Here is a 13,361-nt window from a genome sequence, read left to right on the forward strand (position 1 = left end):
TCAGGATGCCTTCCTGACCCCCCTCTCCTCGAGTCCCTCCCACATTTACAGAATGGAAGATTTTATCATCTTTTTCACTTTGTACTGTCACAGCTCTCAGGTCCCCTTACCTCGTTACCATCCACCCTTTGCAGGGCCTGCCTTTCAGTAAATGTTTCTTCCACGGAATGAATGAATGAACCCACCAACCAACCAATCAATAACCCTCCTGGTCACCATCATCGGCGAGCCCCAGAACCTCACCCTGCAGCCGCTCAAGCCCCACCCAACGTTGTCAAGAGTCTGAGTACCAGTCCCACCCCCGCCCCGGAAGCCACCTAGCCTGAAGATAAATACGGTAAATACGGGCGTGGCCGGGCCACTCATCCCGCGCACACCCCCAAAGCCTTCTTTTCTAGGAGACCGCAAACTTTTGAAAGCTCTCGGAAGTCTGTAATATATTGACGTAAGCGCCTCGAGGCCTCATTCATTTCCTCAGCTGTCACTCAATACTTTTATGCCAGTGCCCTCCAGGGAGGGAACCCTCCGGGGACGCTCCTCTTCTGAATTCTAAAGAATTCGGTCTTCCGGCTACCTGCCCCCTCGGCCCTCCTAGAACCGAGAGTTTTGGCTCTGACGGACATAGCCGGAGTCCGCGGAGTCCAGCTCCATCACCCGACGCGGCCCGGCCCGCCTCCTCCCGAGCTCGGGCTGGACCCCCGGGTCCCCGCGGCTGCTGGACCCCTACGCTACGCCTGGGAAGAAGGAGCCCAAGCGGGCCCGCGAGTGGGGCGAGGCTGTGGGTGTGGCCTAGATGGGGCGGCCCCGGCATTGGCTCTATGGGCAGGGGGCGGGGCCTCAGGGGCCACGGTCTTCCCTGTAAGTTCGCAGCTCAGGTCTATCCCACCGCCGCGCGGTCCAGCTCCTGCGCTTTCGCCTTTCACGCGCGTCAAGGTGAGTTCAGGCCCGGACTCTGCAGCCAGACCGCGGCTCCTGGGCCGGGGGGTGGGGGGGTGTCCCTCGAGAGGCCCATCCTTAAGGCGCCTCATCCCCGATCGCGCCTCGGGCCCCAGCTCATCTCTACGTAGGTCCTTTCTGCCGTGAGATGCACGGCATTTCTCACCCGCGCCTCCGTCCCGGCGGCTACGCCCGCGTTCCCCTCGGCCTGCGGGGCGCCGCGCATCCCGAACTCGAATTCCGGGTCCAGTCCTCCATGCTGCGCCGGGTCCCCCGCCCCACCCCCGGGACCCGGCAGTGCCCTCCTGCCTTTCAGCGCTCTCGCCTGGACCCGGGGTCGTATTTTTAGTAGATGGTGAGGTGTCCTCCTATCTTTAGCCGTGGCCGCGAGTGTCCTGAAACGGATCCGAACTGGGCTGGGCTGCGCTCGAGTAGAGGGCGGGGAGGGGGACGGCCCCGGAACCCGAGCTGGGGCTGAGTACCAGGACCCGCCGGAGCTACGGGGCGGGGGCCGCACGCCCGAACTCTGGCCTTGCGCCGAGCGGACACTCGGACATCGCCTAGGCCGGAAAGCACAGGGGAGGCTCCTCCCTGAGCTTGGATACCCGGGCAGGGTCCCCGATCGCTCCCTCTTCCCCCGATTGTCTGGTTGTGAGCCCAGAATCCTTCAAGGGAAGAAGATCCTGCAGACAGTCCGCACCTGGTACGCGAACGTGCGTGCCTCTCCTTGGGAGGCGCCCGCCTAGAACTGTAGATTCGCCCGAGACCCCGGTGCGTGCAGGACCCCTCCGGGACAAGGGGCGGTAGAGGGAGAGCGCGCGCCACCTGGTGGCCACGGAACCGAGCGCTGCTCTGCACAGGGAAGTTGGGAGACCCCGCGGCCAGCGAGGGCGCCTGTACCGGAGGACCCCTCCGCCCAGGGGCTGCTCTTTTTCGGTCTTGTCTGGAGCACTGTCCCCAGAGAACCAGAATGCTTGAGGAAGTCTCTATAGCTAATTGTTGAATAAATGTCGAGGCTGAAAGTGACCCGCTAGCCCCCTCCTACATCCACACTCTCTCTGACTTCCAGTAACTCCCTGGTAATGGCCTTGTTATCATCCAATTTCATGGATGAGGAAGGTGAGGACCAGAGAGAAAAGATGTTTTCCAGGTAGCATGGGTTCAAGGTTAGGGCCCTACCTTTGGATCACCCCTGGTGGGGAGTGGCCTAGTATTCCTTGTGAGGAGGGTGCTCTGCCTCCAATAAGTCATTTTCTCTAAAGGAGGCCCCGGGCTCCTTCCAGAGTAGGCCCACAGAGCTGGGATGGCTCCTATCTGCTCCTCTCAAAGCTGCAGGGTGCAGCCCAGCCCACCCCCTAGAGCCTTGTCCTGATGGACAGCTCATTCTCATATATCTGGACACTTGCACATTGAGAGATGGAAGCAGCCAAGAGGTAGGACTTAAATGGAGGAGGCTTGGGGACCTGGCAACCCCAGCCCAGGTGGATCCGTTTCCCTCTTGCTCCCCAGGCAGTGCACATATTTTGGCATGGCCCATTGTATCAGAGCCACTGGACTCAGCTGGGTAGCAGTGCCCACTCTTCCTCTTACTAGCTGGGTGACCTGGGCAGAGTTGCTTGATGTCTCTGAGATTCAGCTTCTGCTTCTGTAAAGGCCAGTGATGACACTGTGTTGTGCCTCGGAGGTTAAATTGGAAACCATGCAAGCCTAGCTGGAGCCTGGGGTCTTGGAGTTGCCAAATCTGAATATTTGGGGCTTGATGGTTGCAGTTCCCAGCTCTCCCCTGGTGGTTGACACTGGCCCAACCCTTCCCCCCCAGCCTCAGTTCTCCTCACATCTGGAATTGGGTGGATACATCTGGCTCAGAGCGCGAGAGCTGTCGGGGACGCCGGATCTGTTGTGGAAACACTCAGGCTGTCTTGGCGCCCCGGAATGATGGAGGGTGGGGGGAGGGGGGAGGTCTGGCCCAAGTTCTGGGCAGATCCCACCAGTTGGCCTCCTTCTCCATGAGTGAAAAGGAAGGAAAACTATCTCAGGATTTCTCGCCTGCCAAGAGGACAGATAGGATATATGTCAGCATGCCTCCAGACCTGGCATGGTGGGCACAGATAAATGTCTTTTAGGTAAATGAGTGATGGGAATCCAGGACCTCAGAGCACATCCTGCCTCCCTCCCCTTCCCCACCAGCTCCTTCCAAGCTTAGCTGGAATTCTGCCACTGGAGAGTCATTCCTTTGTTTCCTGTCAAGCTGCAGGTGCTCTGGGAGGGGCAAGATGTCCGGTCTCTGGCTCAGCACCACTGACCCGAGCTGTCCGGTCCTGGGGTGGGGTTTCCTGAGTAAGGGCCTGGCTGGGGGGAGGGCTGTAGTTGGGATTCTGCCTCTCCTGCATCCTCCTTCCTCCTTCCTGCTCCCTCCTGCCAGCCCCCTCCTTCTCTCACCCTACTCCTGAGGCTGAATGCGGCAGAGGGGACTTCCCTGGTGGTCCAGTGGCTAAGACTCCGTGCTCCCAATACAGGGATCCTGGGTTCGATCCCTGTCAGGGAACTAAAAGATCCCATGTGCCACAAGTAAGAGTTTGCTTACTGCAACTAAAGACCCTAGTGCAACAACTAAGACCCGACACAGTCAGATAAATAAATAAATATTAAAAAAAGAAAAAAGAAAAAGATGAAGCAGAATGGGCCAGAGGAACTGGCAGAGGCTGCTTGACCCTTCCCCAGCGATTTCCCACCTGCTCAGCCCCTGTTGGCCCCAGGAGGGTGGCCTCACGTGGTCACCCATTGGGCGACCTTGGATGAGTTTCTTTGCCTTTCGTGCTGATTTCACACATCAGGCCAGTCCCCTGCTGCGGGAACTAGAGAGAGTGCTTGTTCCACTTTCTTTTTCTGTTAAACCTGTATGACATCCCTCCAGAGTGTATTTATTTTTTCCACCTTCAAAATATCTGTGTTTATTCTGACTACATGAATAATATGTGCTCATAAATAATACATGCTTCTTATTAAGAATTTGAGCTTATAGAAGTATGAACAAGAAAGGGGAAGTCACCTGAAATTCTACCATCTTGAGAGAACTACCATAACATTTGGCAACCATCCTTTCATACTTAGCTTATGTATATAATTTTTTAGTAATGAGACCAGATATTAAATATAATTTTTATTGAGGGCAACTTTTCCTCCCATGTCACAGGCCCCACAATTCTATCCCTGCTCCTCCCTGCATCTAGGTAGCCCTTATGCCAACTTCGTGCCAGCCTTCTATATTATTTCCTGCTCCAATATAAGATATAATCCTATGCAGACCTGTATATGTAGGTACACATACATGCATGTATGGGGAGTGGGGAGCGGAACCGCTTTCAGCAAATGGAATCTTCTAGACTACATTTTTGCATTTTGCTTCTCTCATTTTGCAATGCCTTATGGGAATCTCTCCAAAATGTCTGATAGCTCTAATTTTATTTATTTATTTGGCCATGTCATGTGGCTTGCAGGATCTTAGTTCCCCAACCAGGGACTGAACCTGGACCCACAGCAGTGACTGTAAGTCCTGAACCACTGGACTACTATGAATTTCCGAGAGCTCTAATTTTAAATGGGAATGAAAGGAGAGCCTTTGTGATGACTGAATGAGATGGGTTTGCAAAGAACTCAACAAAATCCCAGGCACGGAGCAGAGCCTTCACTCCCCAAGTATTTATATCCCCCACTCCCTCCTCCCCTTAGCTGCTGGGACAGCAAGGAGGGGCAGAAACTACAGTAGACTGAGTTCCTGCCCATAAGGAACTCCTAACTGGGAGGAGGAGAAAAGGGAAGCTCTGAGCAGGCATCGCCCTTCCAGGTGGGATGTGATTGGGCCAAACCGGTGTTCTTTTGGCTTGGTGGGCTGAACACCTGCTGTGCATCCAGTCCTGGGCCCCGCCTAGGTGGCCAAGACAGAGGTCACAAGACCTCCATCCTCGGTCAAGTCAGGAGCTGAGACAAATCTGAGACAAGTGCCCCTGTCTGGCCCCCACGCCCCCAACCCCGATGACTTGGCACTGGTCCCATCTCGGGTACAGTTGAGTGCAGATGATGAAGATGAGCAGAGCTGCGGACTCAGCAGGAGACCAGAACCAGGGCAGTGTATGTGACTTCAGGCCTGCCACGCAGGGTCCCCACTCACGGAGGGAGGGGCTTGGCCCTGGGATCCAGGCCTTGGGGCCGCAGTAAGTCTGTGGAGGAACACAGGAGCTCTCCAGGAGGGCTCCCCACAAGAGTAGGCCCCGCCTAGGCTCCTGGGGCTCCTGAAGGGCACCTGGAAACCAGGCAGGCGCCTCTGCTTTTGTCCTTCCATCTCTTACTCGTATCCTTCGTGTTTCAGCTCCTCAGCCCGGACCGGAAAGAATCGAGGACAAGCCCGGAGAGCATTGCTGCCTGCCTGCTTCCAGTTTTCAGAAGCGTTTTCAGCCTTCTCGGGAGAAAGTGATTTTGGCTATCTCCACCCTCTGACTTCGCTGATCGTTTCTTAGCCCTCTGGCAAGTGTTTGCTGTCTGGACACCTCGCTCTGGCTGTTTGTGGTGGACAGGGGTGAGAGGAGACAGCGGAGGGTGCGGTCCTGCGAGTGGCTAGTCCCGGTCCCCGGGGGTGAGGTCGGGATGTCCACCAAGGTGCCCATCTATCTGAAGCGCGGCAGCCGCAAGGGCAAGAAGGAGAAGCTGCGGGACCTGCTGTCCTCGGACATGATCAGCCCGCCGCTAGGAGACTTCCGCCACACTATCCACATCGGCAGCGGAGGCGGCAACGACACGTTCGGTGACATCTCCTTCCTGCAGGGCAAGTTCCACCTCCTGCCGGGGACGGCGGTGGACGAGACCCAGGAGGACAGCGGCTTCGAAATGCCCTTCCAGTTCACGCGCACAGCCACGCTGTGCGGGCGGGAGCTCCCGGACGGGCCGTCCCCTCTGCTCAAGAATGCCATCTCCCTGCCGGTCATCGGCGGGCCCCAGGCCCTCACCCTGCCCGCTGCCCAGGCCCCCCCCAAGCCCCCTCGCCTGCACCTGGAGACCCCGCAGCCCTCCCCGCAGGAGGCGGGGACTGTGGACGTGTGGAGGATCCCAGAGGCTGGCGCCGCCCACAGCGGGCTGACCCCCGAGTCCGGGGTGGAGGAGCCCTTCCTGTCCCATGCTAGCTCCCTGCTGTCCCTGCACGTGGACCTGGGGCCTTCTATCCTGGACGACGTCCTCCAGATCATGGACCAAGACCTCGGCCACCTGCAGATCCCCACATAGGACCCGAGAGCGGCTAGTGGGGTGAATGCCACGGAGGCAGGGGGTGGACACCAACCCTGGCCTAGGACTTGGGGTCCCCGGGTCCCACCTGTGTGGTTGCTGGCCAGCGATTTCTCACTTTGAGCCTTTGTCTCCCTCTCTCCCACCCTCTCCGTGTGGACAGAGTGGGCTCTTTGCTTCCCCCTAAGCCCCACAAGGACACGTGCCGACGTCAGCCGGAAGCACCCCGTGCGTCTCGGGCCACCTGGACTCCCACTGCCAAATGCTCCTCAGATCCCTCAGACGAAGGCTCTGCTGAAATGAACTCCACATTTCACCCACCTCTAACTCAGCCTCGATGACACCCTGATGGGAGGGGGGGCCAGGGAAGAGGCGGGGCACAGCCAGCTGGACCTTTGGCTCCGTGCTGTGGATTGGGAACGTGCCGTCGGTGACCGCCGTCCCTCCGCCCCAGCCCTCCCACATGACCAGGGGATTCTAGTTGCAATAAAACTTGCTGCTGCTGGTACCTGTACTCCCGGTACTCTGTTCTGGGCCCCTCCTCAAGACAGGCCAGGCTCTGGGAGATGTGGGCTCACTTACTCCAGTCCCAGAGGGCTTTATGTGGTGGGATGGGGTGGGGGAAAGGCCTGCCTTCTGGAAGAAACTGTACGACATTCTGAACCCCTAGTGAGAATGAAGCCGGAAGGAACCAAGTGCCAACTGGGGATATTCTGACATTGATTGGGGTGTCTGATGAGAGCTAGCTGGAGTAGGCCAGGCACTGGGCCTGGGAGACTGAGGTCTAGCAAGAGAGGCCCAAGAGCCAAGGAATAACCACAGGCCTAGTGCAAGGGACCAACAGCTTCTCTGGCGTCAGAGGCCTGAGGGAGCATGCAGAAGGCCAGGCTAGACCTGGCGCTGGGAGGGATCCGACTGTGTTCCTCAGTGGACCCATCTCATCAGTGCTGCTTGTTGGTCTACAGTGCATCCCATGTGCTCCAGGGGCTGGGACATGACCCCCTGCTCTCCTGGAGCTCGCAGTCTAGTGGGGGGAAGGATAGCAAATCTGTAATCAAGTGCATTTTCAATCGTGTTGAACACTGTGAAGAAGACACCAAGATCATGAATGCCTGGGGCAGGGTGAGGTGGTGTCAGGATTCTGAGCCAAACCTGAGGGCAGACGGGCTTATGCTCATTCTTGAACAAAGGCACTGAGGCACCTGAGTGAATGAGAGAGGATCCAAAGCTTGGCCAAAAGGGCCTAGGTCTCTGAGTCCAACCTAGCCTTGTTGAGTCAGTTTTCCCATCTCTAAAATGGGAATCAGTGACACCTGCCTTGCAGGGTTGCTGAGAAAATCAGGGATAACATTTATTTGAAGATAGAAGGTATTCAAACATGGTTATGATGTGTGACTTAAAGGAACCTAGGGTTCAGGAAAGACAGGACTGTGAAGCTGGAAAAACAGTTTCAGAGTCAGTTTAGAACAGTTCTACTTGCAAGACTGAGCTGAGGCCGTGGGAGCCGCTGAAAGAGTTTTAAGGAGAGATACGTGGTCAGACCCAGGTTTTAGAAGGGTCACTACAGGGGCTGAGTGGGAGATGGATCACAGATTAGAGAGGAAAAAGCTGTTGCAGGAAGAGAATTGGCCTCAAGTGGGGACTGAAAGGGTGGGGCTTGGTGTCTGGAGGCGTGTGCTGGCCTCAGTGACCCCCCTCTTCCACTCTGCTGGTTGTCTTCCATCCTTTTGACCCTACCAATCTGACTCCCACCTCACCTCCAGCCTTTCCTGCTTCTAGGCCAACATTTCATACTAGAGGCAGAGGCAGAATTGGAGCAGGGGACATTTTTCTTGGCCATACTACCTTTTTATTTTTCAGTGATTTTTTAAAAAACTGTGGTAAAACATATATAACATGCAATTTACCATTTCAACCATTTTTAAGCATATGGTTGAGTGGCATTAAATACTTTCATATTATTCTGCAACCATCACCTCTATCCATTTCCAGAATTTTTTTCATCTTCCCAAAGTGAAACTCCATACCCATTAAACACCAACTCCCATCCCCTAACCCCAGCCACTGGCAACCACCTTTCTACTTTGTCTCCGTGACCTTGACTTCTCTAGGGACCTGACACAAGAGGAGTCACATGTTATTTGTCTTTTTTGTGATTGCCTTATTTCACTTAGCATGACAACTTCAAGGTTTATCCATGCTGTACCAGGCACTGAAATTTCATTCTTTTAAAAGGCTGAATAATATTCCATTGGGCTTTCCACATGGCACTAGTGGTAAAGAACCCACATGCTAACGCAAGAGAAATAAGAGACACAGATTCAACCCCTAGGTCAGGAAGATCTCCTGGAGAGGGAAATGGCAATCCACTCCTGTATTCTTGCCTGGGAAATCAGTCCATGGGTCATAAAGAGTCAGACACAACTTAGTGACTTAGCACCCAATATTCCATTGTCTGTATATTCCACGTTTTGTTTATCCATTCATCCAATCAATGGACACCTGGGTTGCTTCTACCCTTTGGCAATTGTGAATAATGCTTCTATGAGCATGGGTGTACATATATCTGAGTCTCTGCTTTCACTTCTTTATGTGTATGGAAGTGAGATTGCTGAACCCTATCATCACTCTATATTTAATTTCTTAAGGAAGAGCCCTTTTCCAGTGGAGCTGTACCATTTTACATTCCCACCACCAAACTTTTTGTTTTTAATCTGAAAATTTGGCCATCATTTAGAGAATAGGAGTTGCAGTATCTGTAGTGGGGTTTTGAACCCAGGTCTGTGAGGCTCCAAAGCCCATACTTGATTGCAACCCTCTACTCCCACTGGTGTTCAGCTTCAGACCCTGGTGACGTATGAAGGCAAAGGGTGGGGAGCTGAAGGCCAGCACCATTTTGCCTGCAGGCTCCTTGTCAGTTCTTGGGTGACTTGGCCCCACCTGCCCTGGAGGGGAAGACAGGAAACACGACACCTTCCTTATAGCTTCACCCAGCCAGAAAACAGCACGTCACCTTGGACCTGCCATGAGGATAAAGTGGCCATGGAAGGCGGACCTTCTTGTCCTGGGTCCCCGGAAGTGTTCCCTACCTAGCAGGCACATTCAAAGGACTACCATGCCTGGGCGGAGAAAGGGAAGAGACACTGAAGCATCGGACCATCTAAACTTGGGACTAAGGTGGGCAGAGATGGAGTGAAGGACCTTCCCTCTTCAGCTTGTATAGAGCTGTACAAACTCCCTACAGATACCACTCCCACAAAGAAATACCCCTATATAGGAAGTGAAGTTGTTGGATGGCCAAAAAAAAAAATCCCCCAGGAATTTCCTGGTTTCCCAGTGGTTAGGACTAGTGATTTCACTGCTGTGGGCCTGGGTTCAATCCCGGGTTGAGGAACTAAGATCCTCCAAGCCACGTGGTACAGCCCCCAAAAAAGCAAATATCCCCACAGTCCACTGTTTTAAATAGCTGACATCCATGCATGTCCTTATTGGAGTATTTACTCTTAAAAATATTACGTGTATTATTTTATATAATCTATATATATAATCTCTGGTATAATATGTCTATCCCTGTCAAAAATACATTCACTCAGGACTTCTCTGGTGAGAAGTGACTAAGACTCCGTGCTTCCAATGCAGGAAGCTCAGGTTCGATCCCTGGTGGAGAATCAGATCCCACGTACCACAACTAAGAGTCTGCATGCTCCAACTAAAGATCCCACATGCTGTAACTAAGACCTGGGACAGCCAAATAAATACTAACTCATTAATTATTATAATAACAATTTTAAAAATACATTCACTCATTTCCCAAAGGGAGACAACTCAAAATCTTGTAAAGGATCACATCTACTTTCAAGTCCAGGATGTGGAGGTGATGTCCATTACCCCTGCAGTTCTTTACCAGCTCATCTCAATAGTTTGCAAACTATAAACTACACTGTAAAGTTAATCACCACTGTGTACAACAGTGGAGAAAAACAGAGAATGGGAGAATTAAAATATATTAAAAAATATACTTGACACAGCAAGAAAAGAAATATATGTAGAAGCTATAGACTTTTCTACAACAAAGCTGTAGCTGGTATGAATAACCTCCCTTCTTTGCTACCCAGCTCCTATTCCCTTTGTCTCCAGCCTGCATTTTGCCTGTTCAGGGTTCTTCACCAGGTTGACACATCCCAGACCTACTGTTTTCAAGAATCTGAGCACTTGGTGGATCTCCCTGTAGAGAACTGATATTTCCTCCAAACTTTTTATTTTGAAACATTTCAAACCTACAGAAATACTGAAAGGCTAGTAGAAGGGGGCAACAGAGGATGAGATGGTTGGATGGCATCACCGAATCAATGGATATGAGTTTGAGCAAATTCTGGGAGATAGGAAAGGACAGGGAAGCCTGGCATGCTGCAGTCCATGAGGTCGCAAAGAGCTGGACATGGTGTAGCCACTGGACAACAGTAAGAATGTACACCCACATATCTGCATCTAGATCTGCCAATTATTACCATTTTTCCTAATTTGCTTTCTCTCTTGAATATAAAAACTTTCTTCCTGACCTTTTGAAAGTAAGTTACAGACATCACAACTTGTCAGTATCTTTTCTATTAAGTCTTTCTTTAGCTTTCTTGGGTTTTATTTGGCATCTTCAATGTGTGAATTGGTGTGTTTCATCACTTTTGGAAAATTATTGATCATTTTTTCTTTAAATATCGCCTTTACACCTTTTCTTTCTCTTCACCCTCTGGGACTCCAATTAAATATGTCTTAGATCTCTATACTTATCCTCTGTTTCTACTCTAATTCTGTATTTCCTGTCAATATGTCTTCCATGCTGTATTAAGGACAAGATAATATCTTCCTGCATATCATACAGTTCAGTGGTCCCCAACCTCTGGGATCAAATGCCTAATCATCTGAGGTGGAGCTGATGTAAGAATAATGAAGTGCACAATAAATGTAATGCCCTTGAATCATCCTGAAACCATCCCACCCTCCTCCAGTCCATGGAAAACTTGTCTTCCACGAAGTGGGTCCCTAGTAACAAAATGGTTGGGGACCACTCTGGTAGCACACTCGTTCTGTCTTCAGCTGTGTCTAATTTTCTTTTTAACCAATCTATCCTGTTCTTAATTTCGGTTATTGTATTTTTCAGTTGGAGGAGTTCAATGTGATTCTTTAAAAATTCTGTTGCGACACTTGACAGAAACTTGTTACCTGCAGATATTTTTATGCTTGTCTTTATCTTCTTTAAACTCAGTAAGCAGTGTTCTTTTATGTTTGGTATCAGATAATTCCAGCATCTGTAATCTCTAGGTCAATTTGCGCTTTCTATTGGGTGCAGTCAGTTCTTATGCAAGGTTTCTCGTTTTTTTCTGTGCCTGGTTGTCTTTGACTAAGTGCTGGATATTGTATATGAAAAAGTACTTTTAAGACATAATTTAAGGCCTTGGATGACAGTATGTTCTTTCAAAAAGGATATTGCTTCATCCCAAACATGCTCACTCTACTAGGTGAACAGAGACATTATAAGGATCAGTTGCTCAGTCGTGTCCAACTCCTTGTGATCCCGTGAACTGCAGCACACCAGGCCTCCCTGTCCATCACCAACTCCCGGAGTTCACTCAAACTCATGTCCATCGAGTTGGTGATGCCATCCAGCCATCTCACCCTCTGTCGTCCCCTTCTCCTCCTGCCCTCAATCCCTCCTAGCATCAGAGTCTTTTCCAATGGGTCAACTCTTCGCATGAGGTGGCCAAAATATTGGAGTTTTCAGCTTTAGCATCAGTCCTTCCAAAGAACACCCAGGGCTGATCTCCTTTAGAATGGACTGGTTGGATCTCCTTGCAGTCCAAGGGACTCTCAAGAGTCTTCTCCAACACCACAGTTCAAAAACATCAGTTCTTCGGCGCTCAGCTTTCTTCACAGTCCAACTCTCACATCCATACATGACCACAGGAAAAACCATAGCCTTGACTAGACGGACCTTTGTTGGCAAAGTAATGTCTCTGCTTTTCAATATGCTATCTAGGTTGGTCATAAGTTTCCTTCCAAGGAGTAAGCGTCTTTTAATTTCATGGCTGCAATCACCATCTACAGTGATTTTGGAGCCCCCCAAAAATAAAGTCTGATACTGTTTCCACTGTTTCCCCATCTATTTCCCATGAAGTGATGGGACCAGATGCCATGATCTTCGTTTTCTGAATGTTGAGCTTTATAAGGATGGGTCCACTTTAATCCAAATTCAAGGCTTGAGTTCCCGGGACCACTAGTCCATTGATGTTGGGAGCACATCTTAAAGTATATATATATTAGTAGTGGGGTATCTGACTTGGGGTATCTGACCTTGTGCAGGCTCTGAGTTTTGATTTTGACCCTTCCCACCAAAGATCACCAACTAAGAGCTCAGTTTCAGTTATATCTTCAAGATCAGTAAATGTCCCCAAGACAAAAACTGTCTTAATTCTGGGCTTACTCTGGGTTTCAACTTTCTAAATGTTGGATCAGTAATTCTTCACTATATTATTAGCTTGTCAATGCTTTTAAGATTTTTTTCCTCTTAAAAAGAGGAAAAATCTTTTTTATTTTCTATTTCTCCCTTTTTTATTTTCTATTCAGTAGAAAGGTTGGAATTAAATACCCAACCAGGAGGCCTGTCTCCCATTAACTACGTGAATGCAATATTAGAAAGATCTCCTGGGTTTTGTTTACATTTCTCTTTGTCCTCAACGGGTAACAGCAATCCTGCTTACCCTAAACCATTAGAATCAATCACCCCAGCCATCAATGACACTTCCTTTTTACTTTCTTGCCCAGTGACAGGCAGAACTCAAAACAGCCCGTTGGCAATCTCAGATCCTATTAATAATTCAGAGAAATCATTACTGTGCCCCCTGGTGGAAGCCTTCCTCCCTTGTGTCCTAAAGACTCTGGATCAGCCAGAGCCCAGAGTGGCGAGAACAGAAAACAAACATTTTGCGAAATAACCATCAGCTGAGATTGCAGGAGGCTGCACCCCCACTTCCACTTCTTGGTTCCTGTCTGTAAGAAAAACACTATATGTATCAGTCACTGGTTCAGAGGATATAGAGGACCTACTGTTCAATGATGGAGTATTTCTTAAAAGAATCCTAACAGAAAGACTTCCCTGG

The 13,361-nt window shown here is 50.7% G+C and overlaps 1 protein-coding gene and 1 long non-coding RNA gene across 2 annotated transcripts; one reads left to right on the plus strand and one right to left on the minus strand.

Annotated features, from left to right (window-relative positions):
- Nucleotides 1-538: 538 nt before the first annotated feature.
- LOC120874721 lies at nt 539-8,340 on the minus strand. The gene is made up of 3 exons (XR_005723686.1): nt 8,087-8,340; nt 4,111-4,115; nt 539-549 (listed from the first exon to the last, which is right to left on the minus strand). It is a non-coding gene; the product is annotated as an uncharacterized LOC120874721 (long non-coding RNA).
- CDC42EP2 (CDC42 effector protein 2) lies at nt 837-6,718 on the plus strand. Its single transcript, XM_040256306.1, has 2 exons — nt 837-933; nt 5,311-6,718. The coding sequence occupies exon 2, from the start codon at nt 5,578-5,580 to the stop codon at nt 6,208-6,210; it is 633 nt and encodes a 210-aa protein (XP_040112240.1). The 5' UTR covers nt 837-933; nt 5,311-5,577; the 3' UTR covers nt 6,211-6,718.
- Nucleotides 8,341-13,361: the final 5,021 nt, after the last annotated feature.

This window comes from Oryx dammah, unplaced genomic scaffold (assembly GCF_014754425.2).
Source record: "Oryx dammah isolate SB20612 unplaced genomic scaffold, SCBI_Odam_1.1 HiC_scaffold_15, whole genome shotgun sequence".
Taxonomy (NCBI): domain Eukaryota; kingdom Metazoa; phylum Chordata; class Mammalia; order Artiodactyla; family Bovidae; genus Oryx; species Oryx dammah.